A 17,317-nucleotide genomic window follows, 5' to 3' on the forward strand; every position below is an offset into this window, starting at 1 on the left:
CTTCCGTCTGGCTGCTCCTGGAGGATCATTAGGGAGCCGATAAAAATAGGTTTTCTTATTGATTTATCTCCTTTACCCAATGCTCTCTCCCCTGCACCGTTGACTTGTTTCCTTAGCAACTGGGCTGATCCCTGTGCACGCCACACCTGCAGCTCCACGCTTCCCTCAGGATGCCTTTGAGGCAGGGACAGTGACCCCAGGCCATGGGGGCACCCCCAGGCCACCTGGAGGAGGGAGAACCCCATGCCTGGAGCTGGAGCTCCTTGGTGGGTCTGTCAGGAAGATCTTGCAGCTGTGACCTTCCTCTTCACCTTCCTCACCAGCCAGAAGCCCAAACCAGCCCACCCAGAGCCCCCACCTGGCTAAGGCAGGGAGTGAGCCCAGCTCCAGGCCCAGGAGGGGTTTATGGTGCTGGGTTTATGGGTTTATGGTGCTGGGTTTATGGGTTTATGGTGGTGGGTTTAAGGCTTTACGGTGCTGATGGGACACTGGCAAATCTCCACAGGAGGCTGGGTACAAGACCAACCCCTCCCTGTATGCAGTCAAGGACAGGAGCTATGGAGAGATCCCCTCCATCCCAGTCCCTTCTGGGCAGGCAGGTGGGGAAGGAGCAGAGGAGACAGAGGAGTGAGGCCTTGGGGAATTCTAAAGTGCCACCAAAAGAGCAGGAGAAACTTAAGCCCTGTCCACGCCTGCATCATCCAGGTTCCAACACCTCCTATGAAGTCATGTCTCTATTTCCCACCTCTCCCCATGCCTCCCTGGGGACCTGCTGCTCCAAGGGGCTTTCCCTGCCCCTCAGATGTCAGTGAGTAAAAGTTCCTACACCTGTGGACTTCATCTTGCTGGTCCCAATCCCAGCACTGCTGCCTGTCCCACACAGACAGATCCACAGATCCACATCTTCAGCATCCACCCTTAGGATGCCCCAATCCTCCTCCTCCTCTCAGCTCCACACCCCAGCAGGAAAGAGAGCACCTTCTCTCCAAGGCTGTTTTCACAGAATCATGGAATGGTTTGGGTTGGAAGGGGCATTAAAATCATCTCATTCCAACCCCCTGACACAGGCAGGCACACCTTCCACAGGACCAGGCTGCTCAGAGCCCCATCCCATCAGATCTTCAACAATTCCAGGGAGTCCACAACCTCTCTGGGCAAGTGAGGTTTTTTGTTTCCAAGAAAAAAACCAAAGTGCCAAGTACAGCAAAGTCTGTGAGTGGCCCTAATTCAACTCTGGGATTCCCCATCCCTACAGTGCCTCCCTGGCTTGTCCCTGGGGACACAAGGGATTTCCCTCCACTGACAACACTGTCCACAGAGTTGTGGCCCCTCCTGGCTCTCTCTATTTCTGTGTCCTGCCACAGAAAGCAACATCCAGAGCCCAAATCCTCCCACTTGGAACACGAGCCAGCTGCTGTGTGCCTGCTTCACAGAGGCTCAGGAGAGTGAGCTTGGCTTGTGCTTGTGTCCTGGAGCACCCAGCCTGCCTCAATCCCACTGCAGGGACACAGGAGACACAGGAGACCCCCTCCCTCTCTGCAGTCCCAGCTTTTGCAGCTCCTAAGGGCGGTGGTGTGGTTTCCACCAAGGGTTAAAGCCAAGGCAGTGACAGCCAGGAGTCCAACGGGGCAGAGCTGCCCACACTGCTGCTGCTCCCTCCCGTAGGGATGCAGGATGCAGGATGTGGGATGCCTGCCTGCCACGTGCAAACTGCTCCATGGAGAAGCGTCTCCCTCTCCCCCACCTCACCCTGGAAATCAAATCTCTCTCCTCTCCTCCTCCTTTTTTTTATTTTTTTTTTTTTTTAAAAAAAAAACAAAAAAGGACCACATCATGTGATTTTCCTGCCTTAACATCAGTTTTTTAACTTTGGTTGCCACAGCAACAGGATGCAACTTGGCATCACCATGACAACAGCTGCCTCTGTTTAAATTCACCATCTGACAGGCAGCCTCGCTCTCCCCGGCTGTCAAAAAGATGGACCTGCCATTACACCTACTCGCCCCTCCCAAAAAAAAACCCTTCTAAAATCTGATGAATGGAGGGCACAGAAAACAGCCTGGGAGCAGGGGGAGGAGGGAAATGTTCCTGGGGAGGGCAAAGATGGAGCTACCCAAGGGATGGCACGACATGGCACTGGCTCTTCCCTTGGGAAGGCGAGACCTGCTGGAATTTTGGCCGGGGAAAAGCCAAGGTGGAGGAGATGCTTGGCCAGGGGGGGTTGTGCCCACGCAGCACCAGGTCACAGGGAGAGCCACGGTGAGCAAAATAGCTCAGCCACTCATGGGTGTGCTTCCCACTGAGCAAAACCCCCCTGATGATGCTCTGAGGGCACTCCAGCTGCTCCAGGCCAGCCCAGCACCAGTTCAGCCCCCAAAGGGGATGAGATGGGTGAAATCCCTCAGCACAGGGAACGTGGGCATCCTCTTCCCCTGCCACACTGGGGGTAGGTGCAGTGGACAGGCTGCAGGCAGATGCTGTCCTTGGGGACACAGCCAGAGCCACACAATGTCATCTGGCCTTCCTGGGGCGGGAGAGGGATCTTATCCAGGTCAAATGTGATTAAGCGGATGAGGAACGGAGCAGATATAGATGAGCTGCAGCCCATCTCGTATCCTAACTGAATTGGAGCCTTCCAGGCAGCCAAACAAATGAAATCAGGGTGAAAGGCCTGGCCATCAGCAGGAGGAGAGCAGGCAAGAGGACAAGGCTGCGTTTCCCAAGGAGAAGAGAAGGAGATGTTCCCTACAGCCAAAACAGCGGCTGCCCCATGGTTTGGGCAGGACCAGGTTTAAAAGAGCAGCTCCAGTGGAGGTTTCCAGTGAGCTTTCCAGCGAGGAACTCGGCAAAGGCTTGCCTCCCATGGAGCTGCATCCCAATCCCAGTTGCTCGTATTTCTCCTCCTTCTCCTCCATGCATCATCCCTATTTACACTGGGAAGCCAAACTGCAGAGGCTGCTGGTTATAATTACACAGTTACCCAGCAGATATCCAGGCCTGAATCACCAGATATTTTTAGCCCTATTACCTAGTCAACCAGAGCTGGATGAAGAAGAGCCTCCACTCCGCCCCAAGCTCCTCTCCAGCCCCTTTGGCTTTCCTCAGTGCTGTGCCCACCCTGACCCACAGCACCAGCGCTGGCCCATCACCTTCCCAGGGCCAGCAGCTCCTACTGACCATGGCCAAGATCCAATCCTCTCCTTCCCAAAATTCCCTGGCCCAGGAGCCATGCCATGGGCTCCAGGCCAGGCAGCTGAGGTGCTCACATGGTTTTCCTGGCCCTCCCAAAAGGCACCAGCTGCCTGTGCCAGGTTACAACTACAAGGATGGGGACAACTGGCCAGGCCAGCCTAACCAAACTCATCACCAAAAGGCCTTGCTCGTTCCCAAGCCCTCAAAACTCCAGTGGTGCAGAGAAACATCCAGAGTGGATGCGTTTTTCTGGGGAAGAGATGGGAGCGGGGCGGGGGACAGGCAGGAACACTGAGCTCCCGCGCCTGGAGCACGCCTGTTCCCAGCACTCACATGGGAATATGTCACTTACTTCTGGAAAAAAAAAAAACCACAAAATGAGCCCATCTCCCTCATGCATTGCAAATTCCAGGGGAGAATAATGCTGGGGAGTTCTGCTCATGTGGTGGTGGTGGTGGTGGTGGTGGTGGTGGTGGAGCTCCAGTCTCTAGGAGACAGCGGCTGCCTGGAGATGAGACATCACGCCGGCACGGGACCCCAGCCCACGCCGCGAGTGCCGGGCCAGTGGCAGCATCCCAGCTCCTTCTGGCTCCCAACAAAAGCTGGAGGGGCCAGAGCCCTCCCACAGCATGCTGGAAAAGCACATGAATAATTTGGCATATTCTGGAAAAGCAGGCAGCCGGCCTGGCCGCTGCCCTGCAGGGCTCTGCGCTGAGCCACCACAGCCCCGAGCTCACCACCAGCACTCCCGCAGCCACCCACCCATGGGCACTGCCAGGAGGGGCACATCTGGGGAATTCAGCCCCTCCAAGCCAGCCCTTCACGCCCAGGTCACCCCCTTGAGCTGTCACAGCTCCCCAAGCAGGAGCGGTTCCTGCCTGGCAGAGGCTTGACCTGATGGAGCTGCACAGGGACAATTCCCCTGCCATGCTCTGCATCCCTGGGCCTCACCAGAGGCTTTCCCCCGTGGTACCTGTTGCACCAAACCAAGGCATTGCTGCCTGGCACCAGGGAAAGCTCTCCCGTGCCCACCAGAGGAGCCAGGAACTCCACCAACAAGTTGGAGGGAGAGAAAGCGGCGGCAGCAGGAGCTGCATGGAATCACTGCTGCAGAGCACGGCACAGGGAGGCTCCCACAGCCACAGCCCGGCCACGCTGAAGTTCTCAGGCTCAGATCCTCCGTGGGGGCAAAGCCCTGGGGGTGTTTTAGGGGGCAGCAGGCACTGAGGCCATGCTGGTGTGGGGCTGAGGGCTGTGGTGCCTGGGCAGCACCCACAGGGAGGGTGGGAGGGGAGAGAGGTGAGCAGGGAAGGATGGAGGAGCAGGGGAAGGAGTGGGAGAGATCTGCACCCTCCGCCCTGCGCTAGGAGAGGGGTCCTTGGGATAAACCCGTGGCTCCCTGTGCCAGCCTCCCCAAGAAAAGGCCACGGGGCACAGCCAGAGGCTCCCACCATCCTCCCCTCTGCCGCAGGGAGGGGGCAGTCAGCTCCCAGAGCCACCATGGGGGGCTGCAGGGCGAGGACGGCCGTGCCCCTGCCAGGCACGCACAGCAGGGACAGAGCCACCACCCAGCAGGGACTGGGCATCCACGGGGCTCCCCAGGGTGGGCGGGGGTGACAAAACTCCACGAGACATCGAGGCACAGAGGAAAGGCCACTGCCTCCCACCTCCCCAGGCACGCACACAGAGCATCCCCGAAGCACGCAGGGATCACAGCACCCGTCCCTATCAGCACGGGGGGCTGATAAATCCAAGCCTCGGGAGGGGCTGGGGGACTCCCGGGAGGGGGAAAAAGGGCTCAGCTCCTGTCAGGAGCAGGCAAGGAGGCGAGGACAGGAGGGGGAGCAGCAACAGGGCGAGGAGAGCATCCCCGGGGGCCGGGGCACCCCTCTGGGCACACCTTACCTGCCCGATAGTGCCACACACGCGTGTCCTGGGCAGCCCCCGAGGCGAATCCGGGCAGCACAGCTCACGGGGGCTGCAGAAAGGATATGGCCAGTCGATGAGCTTCTTGGCGTATTTCCTGACTATGTTCTCTTCCCCGAAGAGGAAGAGCGATCTGTTGACGGTGAAGCAGTTCTGCCGGACGGGGATGGGGTTGTACAGAGCCATAGTCCGGGCTCTCTGCGCTTTGGTTTGCTTGAAGGCTCCCGGGCTGCCTCCCGCAGGGGCAGCAGCTCCTTGCCGGCTCCGGTTCTGCTCGGAGCCCCCATCTCCGGAGCCCAGCCTGCCGGCCACTGCCTCCCCAAAGCGAGCCATCCTGCAAGAAAACACACAGGTGAGCCAAAGCAGCAGCACCGAGGCGGCGGGGGGAGGGTGGGAAAGAAGAGGGAGGGGGTTTGCGGGGCGCAGTCCCAACCACAGCCCCCTCCTCCTCTCCGGGTGATGCTCAGCCCCGTCTCTCCTCCATCCCTCCGGGGGACCCGCGGGGAGGAGAGGCGGCACCGGCTGGGCACGGGGGGCAGCCGGGCCCCCCCAGAACGGCCACCCGGGCAGCGGGGCGGGCAGCGAGCCCTCCTCCCCCCCCGCCTCCTCCTCCTCCTCCTCCTCCTCCTCCTCTTCTGTGCCCAGCGGAGGCCGCAGCCGCTGGGTCCCCAAGCACCTTCCCGCACGCAGCAAGGGGTTAACCCCAGGCACGTCCTCCCCAGCCCCTCGGAGCCCCCCAGCCCCCGCAAGGGCAGGGAGCCGGGTCCCTGCGGCCACCCCGCGGCACAGCCGGGCACAATTCGGAACAGCACCCGGGCGAACAGGTTGCAGCGTGGTCCAGCCTAGTTGGAGCCAAGTGTCCAACTCCTTCCTCCCGGCTCCATCTTCAGCATCCTGCGGGAGCCCGGCCGCCCATGGCAGGGCCGGGGGGCACACGGGCGGTGGGCAGCGATGCCCGGCCCTTCGCTGCCGGGGCAGGAGCACGCAAGGCTTCCCGCAGGAGCCGGGCCACAGAATTAAAGGCTGCTGCCGCGGCTCTGCAGCTCGGGGACAGCCGGCTTTAATGAAGTCAGTGGCAAGGCAGGCGCACAGCAGCGCGCACACACGCCCGGCTCGCTGCCTCGCTCCATCCAGCGCGTTCTTTTGGCAAGCACGGGAGCTGCCGCAAAGGAAAATCAGAGGCGAGGGGTGGGTCTGAAGGGAACAAAGGCAATGGGGGAGCCCCCACCCTGCCAGAAGCGCGCACACATTTCCCACTCCCCCCATCCCCATCCCCGCCCTGGCTGCAGAGGGCTTTCCAGCACACGGGTGCTCCTTAGGTGAGCGGCTAAATTGGGGAGCAAGGGGGGGCTGCCCTCCCTGCATCTCCCCCAGCCCACCTCAGCCACCTCTCTGTGGCCACACGCATCATCCTCCCCCATGCCTGGGGCACTCCGGGGCTGCCGGAGCCGCCCGATGCCCGCGGGTGCCCGGGGAGTGCCCTCCTGCTCACCCGCATACAGATGAGCCTCCACACCTCGGGATTTTCCTCCTTTGGACACACGAGCCTGGCTGGGAAAAGCGGCTCGTCCAAGACGTGTAAACACCCCCTGGGCTGGATGTGTCCCTGCAGGAGCCTCCCTGTGGCTGGGGGTGACCCTGCTCCCCCCTCCAGGCACCCCAGTGAGGGCAGGGTAGAGGGGACACTGCTGCTGCTGCTGCAGCCACTGCTGCTGCTGCCAAGGTCACCCAGGGTCCCCTGGGGCTGTGCTGGGCTGTGGGGGCTGCCTGCACACCCAGCCACCTTTGGGGAACCCCCCCAGCCCTGCTGGCACACACAGGGTACCCTCAGGGATGTCCCCACGCCCTCTTGGCACAGCAGGGCACAGCACACAACACACCCTGCGAGCTGTTCACACTCAGGGCTCCCCATCCCTCCTGCTCAGCCCTGAGGCCACAGAGCTCCCCAGGGCCTGTGACACTCTCTGCCTGCATTTCCCACCCCCATGGCTCCAGCCAGCAGCACAAGACATCCAGGGTCCCTGCCATGCTCTTCATCCACCCCACCAACACCCTGCTCTGCAAGCACAGTGCCTGCTGCCCTGCCCCTCACACCTGCTCTGGGGCAGCCAGGACTGCTTGAGGCATTGAAATGTTAATAAATAAATTAATAAAGTTCCTAATCACATAAATCATTGACTCATTTGGGCCTTCTCCCTCCGTGCAGCCTGGCAATACCTGAGCAGGGACTGGGCACTGAGCACTCTGCAGGCTCTGGAGTGGCTGAAGGGCCACAGGGTTTGGGATTTTTGGGCCAGGCTGTCCTGGGTGCACTGCCAGGAGCCCTTGGGCTGGCTGGGTGAGGAAGAGGAAGGGCCAGATCCTCCTCAGCAAGATAACAGAGGAGTGTTTGCAGAAAGGGTTGTGGGATCTCTGCCCCAACATCAACCAGGCACCACGAGGCAGCCAGGCACCCACCAGCTCTCTGTGACACCCACCCCTTCTCAACTCTCTCCTTCAACCAAAGTGGGGTATCTGGGGGTGTACAACAAGCCCCTGGTTACCTCACAACCACCCTGCAGCACAGAGTGGAGCAGAGGTACCCAGATCCCTCCCAAAACACTTCCCAGATCACCAGCAAGCCAGAGTGACCCTGGCTCTTCATTCTACTGACATCAGGCAAGGGGGTGGCCACAGCAGCCACCAGCTGATTACAGTCCCTTCCATCCAGCCCAGGCAAGACACTGCCCTAAACGAGTCCATTTTTATTTGTGGCTCACCCCACCTCTTCCTCCTCCTCCTCCTCCTCCTCCCCACCAACACTGCTCTTGCCACCTTTCAGCCCTTTAAGGCACTGTTAATTAAACCCCAGGCTGGGCCATTGCCAGCAGCAGCTCCTCAACCTTGCAGAGCTCCTGCTCCTGCTGCCCCAGCCCTGCCCCACCCCTGCCTGCCCAGCAAGGCCTCCCCCAGCCCAAATCCAGAGACCCAGGAGGATGGGGAGGGCTGCACCCAGCACTGCCTGGCTCAGGGCAAGGGCTGAGGGGGAGGAAGGCAGCCTTCATCCATCCTCATTCCCTGGAAGCAGGGATCTGAGTACCTCAGATCCAGGTAGGATCCCTTACCTGGACACTCCTGCTGGGGCCCTGGGCTGTCCCCTGAACCCAGAGCTGGCTCTCACCCCTGCTCCCCCCTCACTGCTGCAGAGCAGAGCTCAGGATGACCCCGCTGGGAGCCTCTCTCCTGCTCAGACAGTGCTAAAGGATGGGATATTTATGAGAAAGCAGCTCCTTAAGAGAAGATTGAGAGCCAAAAGGAAATAGAAAAAAAAAAAAAAAGTCTCTGGCTATGCCAAGAGATGCAGGCTCTGTTTCCCAGGATGTTTATTGCCATCCTCATCCTGACCCTCACCCAGCACGCTGGGATTTGTGAGTCAGGGACAAGTGTGGCTGATGCCCACATGATTGAACATGGCCCAGGCATTCAGAGCCAGCTCTCTGGGGCTGTTTGGGTTTTTTATCAGGGCAGGAAATGCGGGAAGACAGGGAACAGCAGGTGCCAGGACAGGAAGGCGCTGGGGATGAGCTCGGTTTTACAGAGCCAGGCTGACACTCCAGCAAGCTCTGAGGAGCAGCAGCTGAGGGAGCTGAGGGGGGGCTCAGCCTGGAGAAAAGGAGGCCCAGGAGAGACCTGATTGCTCCTGAAAGGAGGCTGCAGCAAGGTCTGGTCTCTTCTTGGTCAATCCTGTCAGGCAACAAGTGACAAGAGGAAACAGCTTCCAGTCACACCAGGGGATGTTCAGGCTGGATGTTAGGGAAGGTGCCTCCTCCAAAAACGTTGTCAAGCCCTGGAAAAGGCAGCCCAAGGAAGTGGTGGAGCCACCAGCCCTGGAAGGATTTGAAGGATGTGCACATGTGGCACTTGGGGACACAGCTGAGTGGTGGCCTCGGCAGTGCTGGGTTAATGTGTTGGGAAGGGTGAAAGTTTGACAAGAAAATCTCACAGATATGTGTGCTTGGCAGAAAGATTTTTGGATGTAAAATCTGAAGAAGGAATAGAGATGGAAGCAAGTTTTGATACAGAAGAAAAGAATTGCTGAGCCAGTCTTACTGGATAACCAAGGAGGCAAAGGGTGTGTTAGTTAGAAGGGGTTTTTATGACTTAGAGCAAAGGATAAACCCACCCCAAACAAGAAGATGTTTTTACCAAGCAGAAAGAGAGCACAGGCAAACAAGGCAGCAAGTGGTGCAGCAAAAAGGTCTCAGAATTTTCTACTGCAAGAAAACTGAGAAACAACTTATAACTTAAACAGTAATGTACTGACTTTTGGTGATTGGAGAATAGTGACAAGAATATGGTAATTATAGCAGTTATGATAGGCTATAGATAAAAGTTAAGGTATAGATTGGTTCTGCTGTATTAAGATGCTCAGCAAAGAAAAGCATATAATGCATTGTAACCAAAAGAAAAGTCTATAATGCATTTGTAACCGAAAGAAAAGTCTACAATGCATTGTAACCTAAACCAAAGGGTTTCCAGGCCTGCCTGCAGCTGGAGCTGACATCTGTGGGCACAGCTCTGTCACCCACCACCCTGCACTGCTGTAACACCTTGGATGGAATAAACTGCATTTTGGAGAGCCGCTGGAGTCCCACATCCCTCATTAATGACTCAATGAGTTTACAGCCTTTTCCAGCCTGAACGATGCCGCAGTTCTGTGATTCTCACTCCAACGCCGCCACCCGCGTCCCCTCCGCGCTCTTCCCCCGCCTCTCTCAGCGGCCCCAGCAGGGCCGGGCACCCCTGGGCACACGGGGCTGTCCCTGCGGGGATCCCGGTGTCGCCTCCCCCTCCACGGAGCCGCTGCCGCTCCGGCATTGCCATCTAGTGGCAGCTGTCCCCTCCCGGCCACCCGGCCTCGCCTGGGCTCCCCCTTCCCCAGGGATGCCCGGGTCAGGTGCGAACCGCAGCATCCCTTGGTACAGCCAGCGGAGCATCCCAAAATCTGTGCATTGCTGGGTGCAGGCACCAAAAAAAAAGAAACAAAAAAAACCAAAAAAACCCCAACCAACCAAACAAACAAAAAAAACCACCCAAAAAAACCCAAAAAACCAAACCCCCCCCCACAAAAACCCCAAAACAAAACCAAAACAAACAAACAATAAACCCACCAAAACAAAAAAACGACAACAATAAAAAACCCACAAAAAAACCACCAAGAAAACAAAAAAAAAGTCCCCAAAACCAAACCAAACCAAAAAACAAAGAACAAAAAAAAAAAAAAACCACCCACAAAAAAACCCAAAAAAATATCCCCAAAACAAACAAATAAAAATCTTCTGTCTGTGCATTGGTGGGTACAGGCATAAAAAAAACATCTCAAAAGAAAAACAAAATGACACAAACAAAAAGCCCCCACCAAAAAAACAAAACAAAACAAAACAAAAACCACCAAGAAAACAAAAAAAAAGTCCCCAAAACCAAACCAAACCAAAAAACAAAGAGCAAACAAAAAAAAAAAAAAAACACCCACAAAAAACCCCAAAAAATATCCCCAAAACAAACAAATAAAAATCTTCTGTCGGTGCATAGGTGGGTACAGGCATAAAAAAAAATCACCTCAAAACAGAAACAAAACGAAACAACCAAAAAACTCCCACAAAAAAAAAACCAAAAAAACAAAAACCACCAAGAAAACAACAAAAAAAAAAATCCCTCCAAAACAAAAAAAAACCCACCAAAAAAATCCAACCAAAAAAAAAAAAATCCCCCCAAAAACAAAACACACAAAAAACACAACCAAAAAAAAAACACAAAAAAACCCATCAAGAAAACAAGAACCCCCCCAAAAAACAAAACAACACACAAAAAAACAAAACCATAAACAGAAAACAAAAAAACCCACCAAAAAACCCCCAAAATCCCCAAAAACCAAACCAAACAAACAAAAACCAGAAAAAAAGAACAAAAAACCCACAAAAAACTCCAAAAAAAATTTCACAAAAAAACCCCACCAAGAAAACCAAAAAAATCCCCCAAGACAAAACAAAACAAAAAAGTTCCCCCCCAAAAAAAACCACAAAAAACCCCCACAAAAAACCCCAAAAAGTCCCCCAAAACCAAAACAAACACACACAAAAAAAAACCACAACAAAAAAAAAATAATATTAAAAAAACCCAAAATACCAACAAAAGAACCAAAAGAAAAAAAAAAAAAAAAAAAAAAAACAAAACAAAACAACAACACCAAAAACCAAAACTGAACCAAACCAAAAAATCCAAAAAAAAACCCAAAAAAACCCCCAGGAAATGGTGTTAAAAGCATCCTCTGCCAAGGCCTGGGATGTTCAGAGAGCCAGAGCTGCTCCTCACCTTGGAGGGAGCACCAAGCAGGGGAGAAGGCCCTGAGCAGAGGCTCAGAGTTGGGGATGCTCAGCCTGGAGAAGGCTCCAGGGAGAGTTCAGAGCCCCTTCCAGTGCCTAAAGGGACAGGAGAAGGGGGAATGGTGAAATGGGATAAATGGGATCTTGGGAAGGAATTCTTGGCCATGAGGATGGGGACAGGTTGTCCAGAGGAGCTGTGGCTGCCCCTGGATCCCTGGAAATGTCCAAGGCCAGGTTGGATGGGGCTTGGAGCAGCCTGGGATAGGGGAAGGTGTCCTGCCCATGGCAGAGGGCTTGGAGCAAAAGATCTTTGAGGTGCCTTCAAATCTAGACCATTCTTTAATTCCAATGAAGAGTCCAGAGAGGGAGGACAGGCTCCCCTTCCATCCATGACTGATATTCCCAGGACTGCACTCATCTTAGAAAGTGCCTTTTGGCATCCTGATTTATTTTTTTAAATGTGGCTATGCTGAGAGGAAAAAAATAAAATTAAAAAAAAAAAAAATGGATAAAATGAGAAGCATCTCTCCAGTGTGCTCTGGCCAAATTTCAAATTGGGACTGAGTAGCTGTGACTCAGAAGTGTGTTGATAACCATGCAGGAATGCAGTGTTTTTTCCAGGAACAGTTTCATTACCTGCTGGATTAGAAAGAGGATGAGGATGCAAAGGAGAAAAGTCCTGCTGAGCCCAGCACCTCTGCAGGGACACAGAACCCCTGGGCTGGAACACCCCAGCCTGGTGCTCATCTGTGCAGATGTTGGCAGCTGTGGCACAGCCAGGACAGCCCTGATGGCATTTCTTGTGCCAGCAAAGCCCTGCAGAGGCTCTGCAGCACCTCAGAGCAAGGCAGCTCTCAGCAAAGCAGGAAAGTGGCTCCTCTCTGCCACCTGCCCCCCTGTTTTGTGGTGTTTTGTTTCCCAACAACCTCAGCAGGATGTGCTTCCTCCAGCCCCGACAGAGATGGGCACCACCATCCTCACACCCACCAGGACACCGACCCAGAGCTGGAATTCTCTGGGATTTACCCACTGAGGGGTCAGAGGGCTGGGAGAGAAGGGAGAGCCAGCAAATCTCTTGGATTTGTGGGGTTGGAAGTGGAATTATCTGTGTGCTGCCATGAAACATCCCCACATTCACAGACACTGCTGCTTTAATCACCAGGACCCACACGTCCAGCCTTGGCATCTTCAAAATCAATAAGAAAACAATCTTGTAAAGCTCTCTTTTGCTGGGATAAGGGAATAATTCTCTGAGAAAGGAGATTTTGGTGGCTGTATCTCTCCCCAGGCAGCTTTTGCAGGTGATGGAGATAGAGAAGAAGCAGTGCCAGAAGAGTTCTCACCCACTGCAGGCCCTTCCCAAGCCCCCAGCTGCAGCACATCCTGCATCACCACCCTTTCCCTGACCCCTCTGCAAGCGTCTGCCTAAGACAATCCAGCCCTGAGCATCCCTGCTCCCACCTCTGAAAATGCTGCCAGGTCTCAGCTGCTGAGCAAAACACAACACAACACAAACCTGAAGCAAAATGCCACAAAAACACGAGTGCAGCAGGTGCCACTCGAGGTTCCCAAACCCACAACAATCCCACCAGAACCCATCAGGGCCTCCAAGTATCCCAGGGCTCGTTAGCCTTGGGAGCATCCATCCCTTCCCCTCCTCTCCTGCATGCAGATGCTTCACAGGGATCTTTGGTGACATTTTCTGTGCAAGCAGAGGGGACACACATTCATGGTGCCTCTGATGTCGTTATGATTTTTAAAAATATCATATTTTTTATATTTTTATTTTTATATTATTTTTTTTATTTTTATATTATATATTTTTAATATTTTTATTTTGTATATATTTTTTTTTTTAGTGGTTTTAACATGCATATTTGTAGATTTTTAAGTTTAACCATTGAGCGTAGTTTTGATATTTTTTTAAGCTAAAAAAAACCCCAAACATCTCACTAACTTTGCAGTTAGAAGCTAAAAAGTTTTACATTATTTTGAAAAATTAAATTTCTCTTAAAATACATCTTATAAATACACACATTAATGGTGCCTCTGATGTCATTATGATTTTTTAAAAATATAATATTTTTTATATTTTTATATATTATATATTTTTTATATTTTAATATTTTATATATATATTTATAATTTTTATAAATTTTTTTGTATTTTTTAGTGGTTTTAACATGCATATCTGTAAATTTTCAAGTTTAACCATTCAGTGTAGTTTTGATATTTTGTTAAGCTAAATAAACCCCAAACATCTCAAAAACTTTGTAGTTAGAAGCTAAAAAGTGTTATGTTATTTTGAAAAATTAAATTTTTCTTAATATACATCTTGTAAATACACACATTAATGGTGCCTCTGATGTCATTATGATTTTAAAAAATATCATAATTTTTTACATTTTTATATATTATATATATTTTTATATTTTTATAATTTTTTTGTATTTTTAGTGGTTTTAACATGCATATCTGTAAATTTTCAAGTTTAACCATTGAGCGTAGTTTTGATATTTTGTTAAGCTCAAAAAACCCAACCATCTTAAAAACTTTGCAGTTAGAATCTAAAAAGTGTTACATTATTTTGAAAAATTAAATTTCTCTTAAAAATACATCTTATAAATACACACATTAATGGTGCCTCTGATGTCATTATGATTTTTAAAAATATCATAATTTTTTACATTTTTATATATTATATATATTTTTATATTTTTATAATTTTTTTGTATTTTTAGTGGATTTTAACATGCATATCTGTAAATTTTTAAGTTTAACCACTGAGCGTAGTTTTGATGTTTTGTTAAGCTCAAAAAACCCAACCATCTTAAAAACTTTGCAGTTAGAATCTAAAAAGTGTTACATTATTTTGAAAAATTAAATTTCTCTTAAAATACATCTTATAAATGAAGCTTAAACTCATTTAAGGGAGATGTGGCCCCACACTCTGCATTGCTGTGGGGCAGCTCACTCATCAGAGCCACTGATACAGCAGAACATTGTAGCATCTTGAATTAAAGGTGGATTTAGGCACCAAATGGTGGGATCACAGAATGGATCGGGTTGGGAAGGACCTTTAAAAGCCATCTGGTCCAATTCCCAATTTTCAACTAGACTTTTAAATGATGGCAGGCTGGGAGAAGATTAAAGACAACAAAGGAACTTCCAGTCCTGGGCAATACTGGGGGCACAGCAGGGATGTGCATCCAGCCCCACAGAACCCACAGGGGCTGATTTTCAGCAGGGATGTGCATCCAGCCCCACAGAACCCACAGGAGCTGATTTTCAGCAGGGATGTGCATCCAGCCCCACAGAACCCACAGGGGCTGATTTTGGGGCTCACTCTGTACCCTGTGGAGCTCAGTGCCTGCACCAACCCACCCCCAGAGGCTGCTCAGCACTTTGTACTCCCCAAAAACACCCAACCAAAACCCAGAGCCACCTCTGTGCGTGCATGGCAGCACCCAAACAAGCTCAGGGGGGTTGCTGGCACCTTCAAACAGAGGCAGGTGAGACCCCATCACCCCAAAACTGCTGAGAAAAGGGACAGCATTGCAGGGATGCTTCCCCCAGCCTGACACAGCCTGCTCTCCCCTTTCCCACCCAAATACTCCACTCTGAGAGCTCCTAGCAATGCAGAGCTCCTCGGGCTAACCCTGCCTTAGCCCTGGAGGCTTTGTGGCTCAACTGAAGGGCCCTGGAATAATCAGCCATTAATAAATTGCCTGGAGTGCCCTGCTGCTTCATTTAGTTTTGCCAGCCCGGGCTCTAATTAGCATTTGCAGTCACATCCTGCCTGCTCTGGGCAGGCTGCAGCAATCCCCCCTCTCAGGGAACAGCTGTCCACCCTCCCCTCTTGGCCAGCACCTTAAAGAGAATTTCCATGGCTGCTTGCAGCCCCCAAATCCCTGCACACAAGCCATGCCCTCAGCCAAGAGCTGTGGAGCATCCCAGGCTGATGGCAGGAGGTGAGATCACAGCTCCCCACCCTCCTGCAGCTCACACGGGTCCAGCTTGGGGCAAAGCACTTCCAGAGAGATCCACTTGAGAAAATCCAATAGGGGGGAAAAAATAGGGATATTTCAGAATGGCCCTGCCCAAAATGTTGGGGCTGAGCAGCACGGAGGAAGGGAGAGCAAAGAGGTGAGGAAGGGATGGAGCAGAGACCTGGGGGGAAATTCTCCTTCTTGCCACCAAAGAGCCAGACAGCAAGCTGCCAAACTTTACATGTGTGTGGGAACAAGCTCAGGAAATACATCCCCAGAGCCATCCATGCACAGCCAACAGCAGAAAACTTATTTCTAGCCTGTCACAGGCTTGGAGAGGGATTTCTAAAAGCTTTTTTTCAACTGCTGCACTACCCAAAGCAAAAGAAATCCCTCAGCATCCTCATGACCCCCCTGGCACAGCAGTGTTAGCTCCTGCCAAAGCCAGCAGGAGATTTTCTTCTCCCTTACACCCTTTTTATTCTCCTCTTCACCCCTCCAAGAGGCAGGTCCATGCCTGAGGAGCATTCAGTGCTTTCTCTGATCTCTGCCCACCCTGCAAGGCTCAAGCTGGACCAACCCAGCAGAGCACCCACTGCCAGGGGGTAGGATGGCACAGGAGTCTCCTTCCTGCCTTTGGGCTGCAAACACCCCCTGCAATAAAAAGAAAGCACTGGATGGACCAGAAAAAAAGCAAGAAAGCAAGTTCTGGACCAGAACTCCACCAGCTCCATCTGCAACCTAAAGAAACCAAACTCCCAGGCTCAGCTTTCTCCAAAGCAGCCCTGCTAGCAAACAGGGGTGGCTTTGACAAAACCACGTTGTCAGGACAAGAGCCAGGAGAAGACAGAGCTGTTGAAATTTTATTTTTTTTTCCAGCAGGTCTGAACTTGCACTGAGCAGCTGATGCTCAAGACAGCCAGAGAAGCCCCATCCCTGGCGTGCAGCCAGGAAGGAGATGCTGCTTCCCTCTCCCAAACCTGTGAAAGAGAAAAGGCCAAGGAGCAAAACCTCTCTCTGAGAGCTCCTCAGTGCTGGGAGGTGTGAAAAAGCTTCCCCCTTGCTGCAGTGAGAGGCAGGCAGCTCAGCAGCCTCCCTGAAGGCAAACACCCTCAGCAGCCAAGGCTCAGCACGGCCCCCAGGATTCCTCAATGGGGAAAAAACTCATTGAGGAATTTTTAGGCTTAATTCCACCAGAGAAAATGCAAGGGAAAGTGTCACATTCATATTTTCTGAAAAATCCCTTCACCCAGGAGTCTTCTCTTGGGAAGCTCAGAAGCCTCAGAGGAAAATGAAAACAATAATTATCTGATTTGCTTCTCCTGTGTTTTGCTGCTTTGGAATGTGGTTTGGAGATTGTTTGTCCAACAGGTGATTGTTTCATTGGTTTCATGTGAATTGTTTTGACTCATTGGCCAATCAGTGCCAGCTGTGTCAGAGCTCTGGAAAAATCACAAGTTTTCATTATTATCTTTTTAGCATTCTGTAAGTATCCTTTCTGTGTTCTTTAGTATAGCATAATATAATATAATATAATATAATATAATATAATATAATATAATATAATATAATATAATATAATATAATATAATATAATATAATATAATATAATATAATATAATATAATATAATATAATATAATATAATATAATATAATATAATATACGTAATGCTATATGTTATATAATATAATATGTTATGTTATATTATGTTATATTATATTATATTATGTTATATTATGTTATATAACATAACATAACATATAAAAATTAATTAGCCTTCTGAGAACATGGAATCAGGTCCATCATTCCTCCCTGCCATGGGGCACATTGCTAATACAATAGGAAA

The 17,317-nt window shown here is 51.4% G+C and overlaps 1 protein-coding gene and 1 long non-coding RNA gene across 12 annotated transcripts in view; one reads left to right on the forward strand and one right to left on the reverse strand.

Moving 5' to 3' along the window:
• The window catches only part of CACNA1E (calcium voltage-gated channel subunit alpha1 E), a 158,940-nt gene that overhangs the window by 98,574 nt on the left and 43,049 nt on the right, over positions 1-17,317 (reverse strand). For 10 of the 11 annotated variants that reach the window (XR_013183195.1, XM_077181969.1, XM_077181972.1 and 7 more), the window contains exon 3: positions 5,186-5,452. Coding sequence is in view for 10 of the 11 variants with exons in the window: in XM_077181969.1 (XP_077038084.1) it covers positions 5,186-5,452 (267 nt within the window). In the remaining variant the exon portion in view is untranslated. Of the gene's footprint in view, positions 1-5,185; positions 5,453-5,930; positions 6,295-17,317 lie in introns of those variants that run through there. The other variant, XM_077181968.1, reaches the window with a different exon arrangement.
• Positions 5,334-16,953, forward strand: LOC143694623 (uncharacterized). Its single transcript, XR_013183196.1, has 2 exons — positions 5,334-5,470; positions 16,349-16,953. It is a non-coding gene; the product is annotated as an uncharacterized LOC143694623 (long non-coding RNA).

The sequence above is a fragment of the Agelaius phoeniceus genome, chromosome 8 (genome assembly GCF_051311805.1).
Source record: "Agelaius phoeniceus isolate bAgePho1 chromosome 8, bAgePho1.hap1, whole genome shotgun sequence".
NCBI lineage: Eukaryota > Metazoa > Chordata > Aves > Passeriformes > Icteridae > Agelaius > Agelaius phoeniceus.